At 34.2% G+C, this 17,773-nt stretch overlaps 4 protein-coding genes across 9 annotated transcripts in view; 2 read left to right on the top strand and 2 right to left on the bottom strand.

Moving 5' to 3' along the window:
* The window catches only part of LOC124643151 (pro-resilin-like), a 47,736-nt gene extending 41,728 nt beyond the window's left edge, over positions 1-6,008 (top strand). The window contains exons 5-7 of the mRNA XM_047182025.1: positions 4,205-4,327; positions 4,766-4,909; positions 5,335-6,008. Of these exons, the coding sequence (XP_047037981.1) occupies positions 4,205-4,327; positions 4,766-4,909; positions 5,335-5,520 (453 nt within the window). The 3' untranslated portion in view covers positions 5,521-6,008. The remainder of the gene's footprint in view (positions 1-4,204; positions 4,328-4,765; positions 4,910-5,334) is intronic.
* Positions 6,009-6,502: 494 nt separating this feature from the next.
* Positions 6,503-9,730, bottom strand: LOC124642974 (zinc finger protein 708-like). 2 transcript variants are annotated; one of them, XM_047181802.1, is made up of 2 exons: positions 8,651-9,038; positions 6,503-8,077 (listed from the first exon to the last, which is right to left on the bottom strand). In XM_047181802.1, the coding sequence occupies exons 1-2, from the start codon at positions 8,822-8,824 to the stop codon at positions 7,130-7,132; spliced, it is 1,122 nt and encodes a 373-aa protein (XP_047037758.1). In that variant the 5' UTR covers positions 8,825-9,038; the 3' UTR covers positions 6,503-7,129. The 2 variants fall into 2 exon arrangements, 1 of the variants encoding a protein (XP_047037758.1); XR_006985849.1 differs by lacking the exon at positions 8,651-9,038 and adding an exon at positions 9,546-9,730 and having other exon boundaries at positions 7,940-8,077.
* On the top strand, positions 9,071-13,457 carry LOC124642973 (zinc finger protein 43-like). 3 transcript variants are annotated; one of them, XM_047181798.1, is made up of 3 exons: positions 9,071-9,361; positions 10,474-10,690; positions 10,894-13,457. In XM_047181798.1, the coding sequence occupies exons 2-3, from the start codon at positions 10,484-10,486 to the stop codon at positions 13,303-13,305; spliced, it is 2,619 nt and encodes an 872-aa protein (XP_047037754.1). In that variant the 5' UTR covers positions 9,071-9,361; positions 10,474-10,483; the 3' UTR covers positions 13,306-13,457. The 3 variants fall into 3 exon arrangements, with proteins under 3 accessions (XP_047037754.1, XP_047037757.1, XP_047037756.1); XM_047181801.1 differs by lacking the exon at positions 9,071-9,361 and adding an exon at positions 9,439-9,570; XM_047181800.1 differs by lacking the exon at positions 9,071-9,361 and adding an exon at positions 9,727-9,912.
* Positions 13,458-13,973: 516 nt separating this feature from the next.
* Positions 13,974-17,490, bottom strand: LOC124643104 (zinc finger protein 11-like). Of its 3 annotated transcripts, none has more exons than XM_047181959.1 (3): positions 17,271-17,490; positions 16,822-17,026; positions 13,974-16,240 (listed from the first exon to the last, which is right to left on the bottom strand). In XM_047181959.1, the coding sequence occupies exons 2-3, from the start codon at positions 17,011-17,013 to the stop codon at positions 14,000-14,002; spliced, it is 2,433 nt and encodes an 810-aa protein (XP_047037915.1). In that variant the 5' UTR covers positions 17,014-17,026; positions 17,271-17,490; the 3' UTR covers positions 13,974-13,999. The 3 variants fall into 3 exon arrangements, with proteins under 3 accessions (XP_047037915.1, XP_047037914.1, XP_047037913.1); XM_047181958.1 differs by having other exon boundaries at positions 17,279-17,490; XM_047181957.1 differs by having other exon boundaries at positions 16,822-17,490.
* Positions 17,491-17,773: the final 283 nt, after the last annotated feature.

Genomic DNA, 17,773 nt, shown 5'->3' with positions numbered 1-17,773 from the left:
CATTTTACTGTGAGCAAAACAATTAAGGTCGTCTTGAAACGCTAATTTCAGGAATTTTGATACGATTTGAAAAAAAAAATTCTGTGTTATATAGCCTTATGTTGATGAAGGTTATAGGATGCCTATGTCTAGTTATCACAAAATAAATCAAGCTTACCACTAGCTAAAATAAAATGATAGTTTAGTAAGTAAAAAAACATAAATAAAATTCAAAATATACAGTTTCCCTGTTGAAATACTCACTTGGGAAGAAATTTGCACTTACTGAAAGTAAAAATAATAAAAAAAATAGCACTTTAGTAAGTAATATGGTAGGTTTATCAAAATCCCGAACAACAATACTGTATTAATGTTTATTTCTCTTTCACGGAAAAACTATTAGTACGAATTTGGTACTAAAACTTGGTAGTAAAATTGCTTGCCTATAGATAGGTAGGTAGGTTTATAGATTATGAGTAGACATCGGATTATATGCATTTGCATGTTTGCATATGCAAATGCATATTATGCTATTATTTTAGCGTTATTGCATATTTTGGTACTTTTTCATTGATAGTGCATATTTCAGTATTTATACGTGATAGACGTGTTGTACTACGCCAAAGAGTATAATAATAATTAGTACGCTCTCCTCAGTGCGCTTTCGCCAAAGAGTATATCTCGGCAGAAATGGCGCCAAATTTCAAGTTCTGTCCGGTAACGTCAGTTGACGTCGAAAGGTCATTTTCAGCCTATAAATTAATTTTAAGTGACAAACGTCACGCGGCAGAAAACCTTGAAAAATATGTAATTGTATATTGTCACAAGAATTACAACTAATAGTACCTCTATGTATATTTAAATATATGTTCTGAAAATAAAAGTTAATTCTAATAGTGGTTTTTTAATTGTGCATATTTTGTGCATATTTCGCTCTTTTTTAGTGCATATTTGCATGCATATTTTGGCATTTTGATAGTGCATATAATCCGATGTCTAGTTATGAGAATACTAACATAGGCAATTTTTTTAGAAGTTCCTTCAAAACGCGGTTACTAGGAACGACTAGATTTTTATAAAAAAAACTAGCCGTTGTCCCGCGGTTTCACCCGCGTCCCGTGGGAGCTACTGCCCGCACCGGGATAAAATATAGCCTGTGTTCCTCGCAGATAATATAGCTTTCTAATGGTGAAAGAATATTTAAAATCGGTCCAGTAGTTTTTGAGTTTATTCAAATTACAAACAAACAAAATTTTCTTCTTTATAATATTAGTATAGATAGACAAATAATGTATAGGTACTGAAAAGTCATGTCGTGAAGAAGGAAGGTTTTGGGCATAAACGTGGACGAATATACACATAGTGGAAGAGGACGACTAATGGATTATGTGAAAGTCGATATGGCTAGAAAGAATTTTACTTCTTAGTTGACGGCAGATAGAAGAATGGAAGGAGAAAACATGTTGCCCTTATCTCTAATAAAATTGAGATAAGGGCTGGAGGATGATGATGATATAAATCGTAACTAATATTATAAATGTGAAAGTAACTGTGTCTGTCTGTCTTTCTGTCTGTCTGTCTGTCTGTCTTTTCTTCACGCCTAAACTACTGAACCGATTTGTGTGAAATTTGGTACAGACATAGTTTGGAATTTGAGAAAGAACATAGGATAGTTTTTATCCCGGACTTTTGAAGAGTTCTCTTGGAAACGCGATATAACCAAAACTACGCGGGCGAAGCCGCGGGCAGAAGCTAGTAATGTATAAATTCTTACATTTTGGCAAAGGTTTTTCCGTAGTACATCTGGTAGAGAGTGTAGACTTGCCAGGCGTGGTTACTGTCGTTTCAGCAGTTTCGCTCGCCGGAGTATTTTCAATATCATTCATACGAGCTATATGCAAACGATATTAACAGAAATATAAGTTCACACCAAACTTAATGGCGGCTTGCAACTAACTTCCGAGCATTCCTTGTGGTAAAGGCGTTACCAACTGTAATTATCGTTTCTGTTTAAAATAAAATGCAGGTATTTGATTGTTTTGACTTAAGATGTACCTATAATTTTTCTTTCCTTACAAAACGTGCTGAGTAAATGAACAAATTGAAAAGGATAAATGGTGATTTGTAACACAGGGGTAACCTTATTCAGGCATCATTTTCAAAAAAATGCATAGTATAAAACAAAGTAGCTATATGCTTAAATCTTTAAAACTACGTAACGGATTTGTTAATTGTATACTGTTAATTGCTTTATAAAATTAATATGAATATTATAGATTTTATACCTGTGTGAGACAATCTTACTTCTGTAAATTATTGTTGTATCATTGAAAATATTTTTTTTAAATTAGAGTTAAGTTTAATTTTTGAATTTATATTACATTACATTAACAATATTCTGAAAGTGAAGTAAGTTACCTAGGGAGCCCGCTAAATAATAAAATTGGGAAGGATTTAGTTTGCCAAAAAAAATATTTAAAAAAAACTCTTTAAAAACAGTTATTTACCTTCTTCAAGACCTAAAGTAAAAAAATATATATATAAAAATACATTTTTTTACAAAAATAAAAAATAAAAAATAAAAAACATAAAAAATATACTCACTAGTTAACCTGACGCCGTATTCTAATGTTTGATTATTTCTGAGTGTTATAAAATAATAATTATTCAAAAAATATATATTTACGTTAAGTGCAAACATATTTACCCATGTCCAATTCTTTCACTTTGAAAGCTGAAAAATTAACTTGAAAAAATTTACTTGCCGAACAAAAAATACAAGTTCCAAGTATTACTTAGTTATCCTTACGAAAAAACTAACCCAATTGAGCATCGTAGTTCGCTTTGCTTAACGGAATAATGGCTAACACCTGAAAATAAAATATAAACAAATAAAATAAAGTATTGTTACAATTCCGCAGAAAAGCAAAACACAAAAAAGTCGGCTTTATTTTTTGTAAGAAGTTTTTAATCTTTAACTTTTTTTTTTAATTTGTCATTGTCAATGGTAAGATTGGTTCTTATTCACAAAATATTTACATTAATTGAAAAAAAAAACTTTTATATATATACAACTTAAAACTAATAACTTTTTTAGTTTGTATCTAAAACCTAAAAATACTAGGAATATGGGAAACCGCATCAAAATTGATTCTGCAAAACGAGAGATAACGGCGCACAAACATACATACTGGAGAAACTGAAAACGGTTGTTACGACTTCAATTTTTTGAACTCGTAACAACCGCTATTTTACTCATTTACGTATCTCATAGACTTCGTAAAATTGTATCATACACTGATTTGAAAAAAAGAATAAACATACCAATACATATGAAATTGAATTTACAAAATTAAGTCGTAACTCCATACCGCTAGCTTACAACTAAAACTATAAAATAAGTAACTTAACAACACTTCAATACATTTCCTTATTTTCATTGCTTTTCTTATTTATTTTATGACTTATTTCTGTTTATCGATATAAAATTTTATCGACATTCTACAACCTTAAAATAAAATTAGAATTGACGAAGTAATAAGTATCGCTACCGGCACGGATGTCGGGCTCTCGGCGGAAGAGTGGGGATCGCTTTGCGCACCCGTACGCATAAGGCAATAAGGCAGTAAATCGCTTGTGCGCAGGTGAAGGTCAGGGCCCGACATCCGTGCCGGTAACTGTAAAATTCCTTGAGCTGGTCGCAAAGTAACAGCCATTGGTGGGTCCCAGTTCCTACTTTAAACATCTTTGGAAGTCGTTACGAGTAGTCAGAATCCAGAAAAGTAATCTTGTAACCAAAAGTTGTGATGCCTCGGTAACTGGATTTAGGAGGTCAGATAAGCAGTCGCTTCTTGTAAAACACTGATACTCAGCTTCGTCTGGTTAGACTGGAAGCCGACCCCGACGTAGTTGGGAAAAGGATAGTCAGATGATGATGATGACCATAAAACTATTAAAACATCACTATAAAAACTATAGATAAAAACACTATAATAAAAAAATGACTATGAAAACTTAAACTAATCTGGGTTTGATTAACTTATTGTCATCAAACCCCCTTTTTCACAGCCGTCCTTACAACAACTGAAAATTATTTATTTTTATATTTTATGCACAATGTACAACGGCGGAGTTAACGCCTTAGGCGTTCTCCACCAGTCTACCTTAGGGTGGTGGTGAAATAGAAGTTATTAAGTATTAAACTTATTTTGTTGTATTTTTCCAGCCCCACGATCATCCCCATGATCATCACCACCATGACCACGACCACGGCAATGGTAACGGCAACCATGACCACGGGGATCATCATCACCACGAGCCTGGCATGCCTTTCGACTTCTCCTACCAGGTATGATGAGGAAATCTAGAGGGAAAGCACTTTTCAGGAAGCAAGAAAGAGGGCCGGTCAATCAAAAAGTTATGACCAGTTTTTGTGTATTTATATACAGAAAAAAAATTGGATTGTTCTATAAATATGTCTTGTAAAGAGTCGGCCGTATACATTTTAAAATACCTACTTCCGAGTTTAGCATTAACATAAGCAGCAATTATAGAAGAAGTGCTATTGCCTACACCTACATACCTAGTTACTGAAATTAGTACCTACCTATGTACATTCCTGGCTTTGACAATTCAAGTGGCTTTGAAAGATCACTGCTATATTGTATCTACCATTACCTGAGATTGATACTTACTTCTTATACCGCAATTCTAAAGATGCAAGCACTTGTAAATACATCTAAAATCGTAAAATCAATCTTGAAAATAAATGTCTTTTATCCTTCAGGTGGCTGAAGATGGCAATGACTACAGCCATAACGCGATCTCCGACGGTGACATCACCCGGGGAGAGTATAGAGTAGCCCTGCCTGATGGACGAACTCAAATCGTCAAGTACACCGCCGACTGGAAAAACGGTTTCAACGCTGAGGTGAGTAGTTGTACTACTCGACAATAGATGGCGCTGTTTTCAATCATGCGCTCAAATCACACATGGAAATAAATGGCTGTGAATTCCAAATTTTATCCGTGGGTTAGGAGTTAATCTATACTAATGTATTAGATAACATTATTTTATTTGTTTGTATCCTTAATGCAAATTAGAGAACCAATTTGAAATTATTTAATTATTTCACTGTTGACTGGGAGCTGGAGCCCCTAGGGATGCGAGTGAATCTTCTGGACGCCGCTAGTAAAATTTAACTTAATCATAATCATTTTAGAGTTAAATAAACATTACTAGCGTTTAAAATTTTGACCTAACTAACAAAACTATTCAAATGTTTATTAAATTCTGTTCCGATTGAACAATAAATGTACCTAACCAAGCTAATCTTTAATTCCTCAACGCTCTAGGTGACATACGAAGGCGAAGCGAGGTACCCAGACCAGCCAGCTGGCGGATACGGCAGTGGAAACCCCGGTAATGGCTACGGCAGCGGTAGCACGGGCGGCAACGGCTACCCCAGCGGGTCAGGTGGCTCCGGAACTGGCGGACAAGCATACGTCCCCCCCAGCCAAGGAGGCGGCTACCAATACTAAATAATACCCAACGATAACGCAGGTTTATAATGAAGTTACGATGAATTTGAATTTCTTGCTAGAATTACGCGAATTGTTGTTTTAATAGTCGATTTTGGTGGAAACACCTCTATTTATGTCATGATTTTGGCAGCTGTCAAATTGAATCGAAAATTTCCCGCCATTGCAGAAACAAAAATGGTTGAACAATTTGAAAGAAAACATAGCCATACCTATTTGATTAGATATTCATAAATAAAATAACGATTCGCGTAGTTTTAGTAGGGTTTAGTGAGGATTACAAACACGTTTGTTAATTGCCCATTTAACTGTTTTTCTTTATAACGATACTAAGTTCTGAATCAAACTTTTTTAACACTGATGGCATGCCTAATACCACCTCTTAAAAGTCGACTAAAACTGTTTGTATCAGGACTTATTCGTTACAAAGACTAAACAGCCGAATAATTGTTTTTAATATAATACCTATAGTTTAAGTTAGTATTACATTAACATAGTTACCGAAATATAGTTACCAATTGTTATAAAAATATTTTAATATTAATGTACTTCGCTAGCTAGATAATCAATGCTGACAGTAGACCACATTTCCTTCTTTTTCCTATGTCATAACTTATTGAGGAATGTTCTAGAAATAGAAACAATACGTATACGATTTACACAACTTGTAAAATAACGTATACCTTGTAAACTTACATAAACAGCCTATATCTGCAAAAATATAACCTTTACCGTCTTACCACAAAAACTTTTTAACGTCAGTTTAAGACTTGTCTAAAAAAATGTCAAATTATGACGTTGACATAAGGTTCATTTTGGAGCCACATTTTTTTAGACAAGTGTAAAACAGTTGTTAAAGTTTTTGTAGTAAGGCCATTATAGTTTAAAATATAATAATAACATTTATTGTACCTTTTAAAACAACTGTATTGTATAAAAAAGGGAGCTAGGAACCATATTGTGATGTAAAAAAAATACAAAATTGCTTGTAATAGTTTTTAATTAATAATACTCATTACACTGCCGTATTTTGTATATTTATTGTATAGGATAGAGGCATAGAGGAGTAAATTTGACAATTCTTTGTTGAAAATATGAAGTGTCCTTTTGTACCTTATTTTTTTATAAAAATAAATCTAAGCTACAGTTAAACATGTTTTTTTTTCCCCGAAGAAAGGACCTAGGAGTTTCCTTTCATCGTGGGCTTGTTTCAATGGGAATATGGAAATTTATTATATACAATTTCAACCCGTACGTAATATAAACTATGCTGCCTTGATAAGTTTTACTACCGACATCTAGCGATGAATAGCGTGAGCTTACATTTTATGTCGTAACTAAACTTGATAGCATGAATTAAATGAAGCAATTAATTATAAACAGTTGGCCATACACTTTCGTACATAATACTTTTTCTTATAAGACTAGAAATAATACAAACAGCTGCCAACCTAATAACTTATGTAACAATTAAAAAATAATACATGGAACAAATACTGAAACTATAAAATAATTGCTTAAGACGATTTACACTCATTCAGTTTGTGCCTTATCAAACATAAAGATAGATTTATTTGCAAAAACCTTGTGTGGGTAATAAAAATAATAATCAAGTTTCAAAACATAATGTACCATGCACTTTTCTTAAATGCGAATTAAGATTTTTCTTCAAACTGAATTTCTTATCACAAATTACACAACATTCTGTCTTTTCCATATGTTTTCTCTTCATATGCTCAAGTCTTCGACCTGAGGTTATAAAGTCAGCACCGCAAATCTCACATTTAAAAGGTTTCTGGCCAGAATGCAACATTAAATGTTCAAATAAAGTTTTTTCATTGACAAATGTGTCTCCACAAATCTCACACGTTTTATCCTTCACTTTTTCATGAGTAACAAAATGCTGAGTTAAGTTGCTCTTCTTATAAAAGCCTTTTCCGCACTCGTTACATTTATAAGGCCTGATATTTAAATGGACCTTATTAATATGGGCTTCTAAACTGTTTTTGTTCATACTTTGGTAGTCACAACTACCACAGTCGTATAATTTTGATTTTCGTTTCCTTCTTGTTAACGCAACATGATTTTTCAAATGCAAATTGAAATGCGAGTGAGATTTCAATACTTTAAAACAATGGGGACATTGCTTTCTTTTATGGCCGCCCAAATGGACTTTTAATGTTGAATTATTTTTTAGTTCTTTGCCACAAATATCACAGATTCTAGCAGAACTTGTATTCTTATGAGTAATTTTATAATGTTTCTCAAGTAATACTTTAGATTTGAATTTCATATCACATTTTGAACAGTTTACAGCTATTAAACTATTAAGCTGTTCTTTAGTATTATTTATTATGCTCTCACCAGTAGGTAATTGCACCCTTAATTTGTACTTTTTTGGTTGTCGTTCACATACCATTTTGTTGTCAACTTCTTCGTTAATATTATTTACAAGGAGGTTCAACATTTCATTTTTGAAATAGTTCCTTTGCATGAGGCTAAACAACTTAATAATTAGGCTTGCACAGTCATCACATGCTTGTGGTAGAAATAAATCCTGAAATCAGTGAAAATTAATATTAAACCTAATTAACACTTATGAGTAAACTATGGAGTAAATTTTAGTAACATTTAATGTTGATTTCGAAATAGGTACTGTAGCATGTACCACACTCATGAACTTTCTGAGAATGTTATGAATAAAAAATACCTATATAAACAACCGCATTGTCAATGATGTGTAAATATGTGATTGTGAAGTCCCAAGTTTAAAAATAAAATTGAATGATAAATTAATAATAAGGTATAGATGTTGGACCCTGTGCCCGATATCGGTGGCAACCTATTTTTTATATTTTTAAATGTTTTTTATTTTTATATTTAATATTTAAAAATGTAATTAATATGTACAAGAATAAATAAAGTTATAGATGTTAAACCTAGCACCTATTTTAAATTCTAAGAAAGGTGATAAACTTATTAGTTAATATATTTGGTATTCTTTCAAAGTCAAATAAAATTATTCTTGTTGAAGGTTCCTAATTTTTTAAGGCTACAAGATACTATGTTGGGTCAGTGGGTCGTCTTAGGGGCGGAGTTGGCCTTTGGCTGTAGATCAAAAATTACTTACGTGAGATGGAAATAACTTTTTCATAATATTCCATAAAGTTAAATTCAAACTAAAATATTCATCGTGTATTTCAATATCTTCGTGTAAATTGGTAGTATTTTCGCTTTGTTTATAACACAAAAAACATACTCTGTTCATAGATTTTGGATTTATCAGTAAGTTTAACATGTCCATTTTTATAATTTTAAAATAAATAAATATTTATAAACTAGATAAATAAACTAACATTACACTGTAGAAAAATGTCAAACAAACAAAACTAAACAAGTTTTTAATTTAGAGTAGTCCACTCAAGATTTCTACAATAGTCGAACTTGGAAGCCGATGAATCGACTAAATTAGTATCCTTAAGTTGGCCCCTGTTGATAGATTCAGAAAATATCGTGATTTTTAGCAGAAACGCGCGACGCGGGGGGCGGATCGTTGGTTGTACGGAAGCATTCCATGTCACTGTTTTTCATAATCAGAACCTTTGACTTTATTGTGTTTTGCAATGATTTAATCATTTCTAAAATAACATTACTCAAGACAAAATATATCGCCCTTTCATTTATATTTGTGAAATCTTTGACCTTAAATTATTGCTTTTACGATCACTATCCGTCTCTGTCGCCATTCGCCATTCATTCTAAAATCGAAATTGACAGATAACTTCCAAAGCTAATTTTATCGAGTGCTCAAGAAATAAACTGGAACGTGAAAAGGCGTAAGGTGAGACGATTTCTAGCTCTGGACAAGTTATTTCATTAAATTGTGTTTCCTTTCTATTTGTACAAACGCTTAATTATAATTTTACGCAACCATTTTTCAAACTGAAAATAGATACGCCATTTTGTCCCACAAAATGTGTACGTAACATAACCTAAGTACGGGAATTTATAAAAGCAATACGTACCTTTGATCAAAACAATCTGATTCAGGTAATTCAGGGAGAAATATTAACATTTTGAGCAATGCTTACGACTGACAGAGCTTCCTCTCACTTAATCATGCTCAAAAGCTCGAAATGAGAATGGAAATTTTCCTAATGACATTTCGAGAGTTTCGTTGTCATTATTTTTATGTTTTTAGACTAACAGAAAACAGTGCTAAAAAGCTAATCGATGGCCACAGATTATTCTGAAGTTATGCTTTACTCAAACCGAGTTTGAAATTACATTTCAGTTTTTTGAACTTAACAAAATGCTGCTATACGCAAAGTTCCCGCCGTTTCACCCGTCCCAAGAGAACTACTTCCTTGTCATATGCCTACTAGGCAAAAGGTGCCCAGATGGTTTTCATCTTATTTTTAAGTATTCTATACGATAGAAATGAAAAACTGGACATTTTCAGAAATTTTCATTTTTTATGAAAAATTTTCTAAGTCCCAAAAGCCTTGCACACCCTTTGCTACACACTAACCCGGCTTGCAGTCTAGCCGTAGGTATGCAACTGAAAATGAATGTTCTACAAGAAGACTGCCTATCTGACCTTCTCAGTTCCCCTGGCAACGCAATACCTCTTGATAAGACTGGTTGTCAGAGTTTCTGGCTTATGACCACCCTAAACTGCCTAAGATAACAAACAAACAAAATAACTAAAGTACAGATACCGGCACGGATATTGGGCTCTCGGCGGAAGAGTGGGGATATCGCTTTGCGCACCCGTACGCATAAGGCAATAAGGCAGTAAACCGCTTCTGCGCAGGTGAAGGTCATGGCCCGATATCCGTGCCGATAACTGTACAAAACAAATACCTAAAAGACCGTAACGCGAAAGAACTTACATTTTTATTTTATTAAATAGTATCTAAGTAACTAAGACTTACTATTTTCATTTTACAGATAATTCAAAATGGAGGAAGCAGTGAAACCTAGCAATCCTGACAATGTAGACTGGATCAAACACAAACTGCAGACGTTATGGACTTCACCGCAGTTCTGCGGCCTGTGCCTGGAGAACAAGGGGAACTTCTGTTCCGTTGACATGGAGTTTGTTATTAGCCAGCAGAAGCTGTCTAAATGTTTGCAAGATATTTTAAATTATATTTTTAATGAAGACGTAAGTTAATTTCAGTATATACTTTTTAAATGTGCAGAAAAAGCAAATATTTTTATGCAAGCAACTCATTTTTAAATTCTAATATTTTTTCATAGTTTATCATGTTTGCAAAGTCTAAGCTCTGTAAAATAACACAAGAGTTTCTTCATTAATTTCAATTCATAAATGATTCTAATGAAAACTATGACGTTTCTTATTTTCAGACTGAATTCCTGATGTCAAGTCAATACCTATGTGACAGTTGCACAGAAAAAACAATACAAGCCTACCTCTTCATCCACAATACAAAACAGCTTACAAGAATCCTCAACAACTGCGTCTCAGATATTTACTCCAAAGTAGTTGATGTGGATTCTCAACTTGACACCACTATCACATATGAAACAGCCAATGTCATGATTGTCCTTGAAAATGACACAGATTTATACAAAACTATTAACAATATGAACTCCATGACTGAAATAGTTGTTACTGAAAAACCTGTACCAATGAAAGCATTTAAAACGGAAAAAGAAGATCTGAAACCTAAAATCATTCAGGTTTGTAGCATTGAGAAACCAAAAGAAATAACAAAAGAAGAACCAAAAGTTAACACAGTAGTGAAAGAAATAAAAGAAAAGAGAATTGAGAAACCTGATGGTACTCCGAATATAACCTTGAAAGAAGGTCACATTGTAATAAAACCTCTGAGCTCATCAAGAAATTCTACTCCTCGGTACAACACTTATGAATGCGCTGAGTGCCCAGACATATTCACAAATTTCAGAACACTAAAGGAACATGAAAAAGCTAAGCATAAGAAAACAGTGTTCAGATGCAAGTTGTGTGACAAATCTTATAATACCTTGCAGTATTTAAACATACATTACTTGACACATTCTAAAGCGAGGTGCAAGTTATGTCTACTCATTCTTCCGGAAGAAGAACTAATGGATCACTTGAGGTGTAATCATGCAAATTTGGTATACCCTTGCAATTTTTGCGATTTGGTCTACTACACCCAAGAATCATTGAATACACATTTCAAAATAAGTCATCTAGTTAACGATACTAAAGCTAAGTCTCATTGTGTGATGTGCTTAACCAACTTCGTAGAAGATAAGAACAAGAAACATAAGTGCAAGTTCTCTTGCTCAGAATGCTTTGTGATGCCTTGCATACATTATAAGTACCTCATGTCTTACAGAGAGCAAGTGTTGAATCACGTAAGTTACATAAAATGCGTAGACTGTGATTATGGTACTCGTAGAAAAGAGCACTTAATAGGACATGCAAACAGGGAACATTTAGATCACCATCCATTCACCTGTGCTGATTGCGGACAACAGTTTTACACTAAATTGAGTCTTAAGACTCACATAGTACAGTTCCATTCAGATCTGTCCTGCCAATATTGTGATTTTGTCTTCAAGGATGCTAAAACTCTGGAAAATCATAGGAAATCTTGCAAGGTTGTCATACGGCCATTCTCTTGCAGTCAGTGCGTTGCATCCTTTGATGTTTCTGAAGAACTGACCAACCATGAGAATTTAAGGCATAATGAAGGAGTACATGCTTGCACTCTCTGCAAGAGCAGATTCCTTACTGAAATAGAGCTGCAGGAACATCATGCAAAAACTCATGGTGGTATTCAATGTAAGAAGAGGAGAAAGCATATTGAATGCTCCCTATGTGATATCATGTTCAAAAACGTAAAAGAGATGCTTGAACATGAGAAATTGCATCCCGAAAATCAAGTTTACCCATGCAAGGCTTGTGCAAAAAAGTGTAATTCCTTAATGAAACTGTATATTCATAATCAAAGGCACTATACTAAGAGGATTAAGTGCACTCAATGTGGTAAGAAGGTTGCTGCATCGTTCTATGCGCAACACACTGTTAGGTGCCCTTACAAAAAGGATGCTGTTTTGAGTCATGTCTGCGAAGTATGTGGAAAGTCATTCCATCTGGAATCATTACTGATCTTCCATCAGAGAATCCACAAGGATCCTGAACCCTGCCTTCTATGTGACAAGACCATCAAACCGTCAAGTCTGAAACGGCATATGGAACAAATTCATGGATTCAGTGCAAAAGCAAAGGCAAAACCTGGCCAGGCCATAGAATGCGAGTTATGCGGGCACATAGTTAAAAAGAAATGTGATTTAGAAACACATATGAACAGATACCATTTAAAAATCAAGCCATTTGTCTGTCACATTTGTAGCAAAGATTTTTGTGGTAAAGTACGCTTGAAGGAACATTTAGCAACGCACACATCTGACAAAAGCTGCTTCTGTTCTATCTGCGGTAAGAAGTTTGCAAACCGCGTGTGTCTGAAAATGCACTTTAGAATGCATACAGGAGTAACTCCCTATGCCTGTGATCTTTGCGGTCAGAAGTTCAGATCCTCAAGTTTAATGAAGACCCATAGAATTAAGAAACATTTACAGAAAACTGTAAACTGTCCTCTCTGTGATAGTATGTTCTATATGGTCAGAGATATGAGGCATCACTTCAAAAAGGTTCATTGGAAAGGCAAAGATGGAGTGCCATTTAATCCTGCAGATGTAAAAGAGTTATCCAAGGAGCATTACCATTTGTTTGAAGATCGCAGGTTGCCTAAACTTACTTGAAACTTGTAATTTTTGTAGTTAGGCACTTAAATGTAGCTCATGAAAAATTATCTTATATTTCTTTTCCTGTAAAATAATATTTGATTTAAAAAAGGTGATGGATGGGTGAGAATGTTGGCTTTGTTATTTCAATAAATCATGTTCTTGAATAATTTTTGTGTTATTTTTAAACATAGGTGAAGTCTGCCTAACCTTTTTTACCCGACTGCCAAAGAAGGAGGGTAATGTTTTTCGCAAATATTCTAACGTTCGCGGCCTGTGCCGAAACGAGGGCGTTGCCGACGGTGTTTATCCAGAGCCTGCCGACTACATACATATTATCATGTAATTACAACTAGCTTCCGTCCGCGGTTTCACCTGCATCTCGAGGGAACTATTTCCGGCACATGGACAAACCATACATTCCAGTTACATCATGAAACTACTGAAAGATTTCACTCTGTTACGTTACCTACCGTGAGTTGCACAAAGGTCCATTAAAGTTAAAGGCCTCTTTAAATCTATTGCTGGCTCTTTCTTTGTCAACAAGATAATAAGTGATAGCAATATATTTAATGAAGCTTTAATTTTAATGGATCTTTGTGAAACTGACGGTTAAGGTGTTACGACACGAGACGCCGTAACGTGAAAATTCACGTGAGTATATAAATAATGGAATAAAACACATATTCAAACAACATACATACTATATTTCTCACAATGAACAAGGCATATAAATATCCACATCTTCCTCAGCAACTTTAACCCTCCTCCCATCGTGAAACAAATGATAATGTTCTTTATCCAACCCTTTCATCTCTCGAGGGTCAAATCTTTTATCTTTCTGCTTCCAATGCACTTTAATCACATGTCTCCTTAAATCTCTCACTGTATGAAACTTATTCGAACATAACGGACAACTATTGCTTTTATCCGAATGTTTTTTTAACTTATGAACATTCATTATACTCGAAGATCGGAACCGGTCTCCACAAATTTCACAAGTAAAAGGTTTCTCACCAGTATGCAAACGTAAATGCATTTTCAGGCATGCAGAGTTAGCAAAACTCTTTAGACAGACCATGCACATAACGCTTTTCATGTTATGTGTTTCTATATGTTTCTTCAATAAATGTTTTCCTATGAAATCTTTGCTGCATATATGGCAAACGTAAGGCTTAATCTTTAAGTGGTGACGGTTCATATGGCATTCTAGCAGTGTGTTGTTCCAAGTTTTGTAGTCACATCGCTCACATTTCAAGTTTGGCTGCTGTTTTTTAATTCCTGTATTACCAGGATTCTCCTCCATTAAATGTCTTCTCCAATGCCTGCGCAATCTAGCTGGGTTGATCATCTTATTACATTTAGGACATGGCACATTTTCCAAATGAACTTTTTGGTGAGATTTTAGCAAAGCTATGTTCGGAAATGACCTGCCACAAGTTTCGCAGGTCTCTATAGAATTTGTGTGGGTAGTTAGATGTTTTTTCAGAAGAATTTCTCTCATCTCTTTACCGCAGATGTGGCAAGTGGCAAATGGTCCGTTGTGTTTGCGGTAATGTGCTCTAAACTGTCTTAAGGTTTCATACTCAGTATTGCATATTCTACAAGGGTAGGTTGTGTTCGGTCCGTGAGACCTCATGTGTTGTACTAATTCCCCTTTAGTATCAAAGGTCTCTTGACACACAACACATTGCACATTAATGACTTTGTTCTTACTTTGTAGGCCACTATGTACCTTGACCATATGTTCCTTTCTCTTAGAATCTTTCAGAAACTTTTTGTTGCATAATCCACATGGGAAAACATCAGTACTATGTCTACATTTTATATGCTTAGTTAGATTATCTGATGAATCAAAGGAGGCTGGACACTCATCGCAAACGAAACTCCTTTCTATATCCTCACAGGCTTCCACATGCTGTGTATATGTGTTAATATTGCTGAATTCTGAATCACAGAATCTGCATACAAAGAAGTCTTCATGAAACTTGTGTATATGAGACGTTAGAACTATTTTGGAATAAAACTGTTGTCCGCATTTATCACATGTGAACGGATGATGGTCCAAATGTTCTCTATTTACATGTCCGAGTAAGATTTCCTTTCTTCTACAGACATAATCACAGTCTAAACACTTCGCCTTGCCTGCACGGTTTAATATCTGTTCTCGATAAAACATCAGATACTTATAATGCATGCACGGTACTTCAGAACATTCCGGACAATTGTATTTGCAATTATGTAACTTTAATTCTTCTTTGGTAAAAGTTTTAAGGCACATCAAGCAGTGCGGGTTTTCTCCTTTGATTTTGTGGCAAATTTTTTCATGTGTTTGTAGAGTGTTTAGTGTATAAAATACTTCATTACATTGAGAACATGTATGTAAAGAATCAATATGTTTTATTTTAAGGTGTTCGAGTAATTCTTCCTCGTGAAGAATTTTGTGACAAATCTTGCATCTCAAACTGGCATGCACTTTGTAATGTGAATTTAAGTATTGCTGATTTCGAAATCTTTTGAAACATATTTTGCATTCTATTTTCTGTTTCATACATGTGTATCTATGTAGCTTCAACGCTCTATATGAAGGTAGTTTTACAAGACATTTTGTACATTTGAATTTGGAATATTTTGTTTTTGGTGTTTCTTTTTTAACTTCTTGGAATTCATTCTTGTTTTCAGGAACTTTATTGATGTCATGTTTTAAAATATCTATTCTCTCCTTTTCTGCAGTTGGCTCAAGAACATTATCTAAAACTATAACTACATTACTACTTTCTATTTGTGAGTCAGGCAAATGCTGGTAGATTTCATCTGATTTCTTGAACAAATCATTAACATAGTTGTCAATAATCTTGAATGTTTCTTTAGCATTTTCTATGAAAATATATGCCTGTATTAGTTTTTCTGTGCAGCTGTTGCATATCTGTGTGTGCGCTAAGAAGTTTTCTCCCTGGAAAAATAATTCAAAACATCATTAGGTTGAGTAATGGACATATTAAACACACAATAAAGATATAAGAGATTTGTATATCATACTAGCTGACCCGGCGAACTTCGTACCGTCATTTGCTTTTTTGCTCACTGTTTAGACCTACCCTGGACTACGACAAACATTTTAAAACCAAAATCAGCTCAATCGGCCCAGCCGTTCTCGAGTTTTAATCAGACTAACGAACAACAATTCATTTTCATTTATATAGATTAGCAAATAAGGACATGGAATCTTGATAAAGACATAACAGTTCTTATTTGACCCTGCCATGCATACTATATGTCCATGCTTTATGTTCTGGTTCTCATTGAAAAATTCCACATCTTTGGCAGTAAGTACAGGTAGTCAGAAGCCAGTAAGTCTGTCAATTAGGATTACCAAGTCACAAGAGTCACTGGGTTGCTCAGGCTGGGTTGAGGAGGTCAGATAGATGGTCTCTCCTAATAAAACACTGGTACTTAGCTGCATACGGTTAGACTGGAAGCCAACCATACATACACAGTTGGGAAAAAGCTATACAAATGGTGATGATTATTTACCTGATTGAATACCACATTAATCATGGCACTTAAAGGATTAGTGCGAACTTGTTGATTCACAATAATTTCTATAACTTCGTCAATGGTGCTCATATTGTTGTTATCATCGTTTTCCAAACAAATTCCGCAAAATTGGCCGCTGTGGAGAACATTTCGGAGTTTCTCCTTGATATTTAACATGTTTTCATTCATTTATTATCACCACCTGCAGGTTTTAAGGTATATTGAGCTTTTAAATCACATATATTGCAATTTATTTACACAACAAAATATTATTTTGACATTTTCTTATTGTTTACAAAAATGGTAGATTGAGGTTAGGTTTATTTGTGTTACGAACTCTCAGATCAAAGAAATAGGCAGATAGAGCGCTCAGAACACGCGAGTGTGTCCACCAAAGCAAATACACAATCAAAAGCTAATACAAACAAACAAACTCGCGACAGTACCAAGCTACCTGTGCAAGCTACGCGTCGTCTCGCTCACACATCACTAGTGATTTGTCAATAAAATTCAAAATATGCCGTCTTGTGTGTTTAAACACTGCAAAAGTTGTTCACAAAATCTAAGAATACAAGATGGGATATCTTTCCACAAGTAACTCTTGTTATTATTATTGTTTTTCTTATTTATTTTCCATAAAATATTTTCGGCTCACTTGAAATATAAAACTTTGACAGTAAATCGTGTGTTGCTAATTTATGATGGGAAAATTAATACAGATGCGTAATTTGTGGAATAAAAATCCTCCGACGTCAAATGGATACTAAAAGTCTTAAAGTCTTCAAGAGGGTCCAATTATATATTTAATTTTATAAATTCACACATAACAAGCTTTTTACAACAACTGACATTTCATTTTTTTTTTTAACACACTTCTATCAATTTTTCGGCTATGTACATACCTAACCAAAGAGGTTGTACATACAATAATACTTTCCCTAATTGATGA

This window comes from Helicoverpa zea, chromosome 26, assembly GCF_022581195.2.
Source record: "Helicoverpa zea isolate HzStark_Cry1AcR chromosome 26, ilHelZeax1.1, whole genome shotgun sequence".
Lineage (NCBI taxonomy): Eukaryota > Metazoa > Arthropoda > Insecta > Lepidoptera > Noctuidae > Helicoverpa > Helicoverpa zea.
The sequence above is the reverse complement of the archived record's forward strand: the minus strand, read 5'-3'. Positions and strand labels throughout refer to the sequence as shown.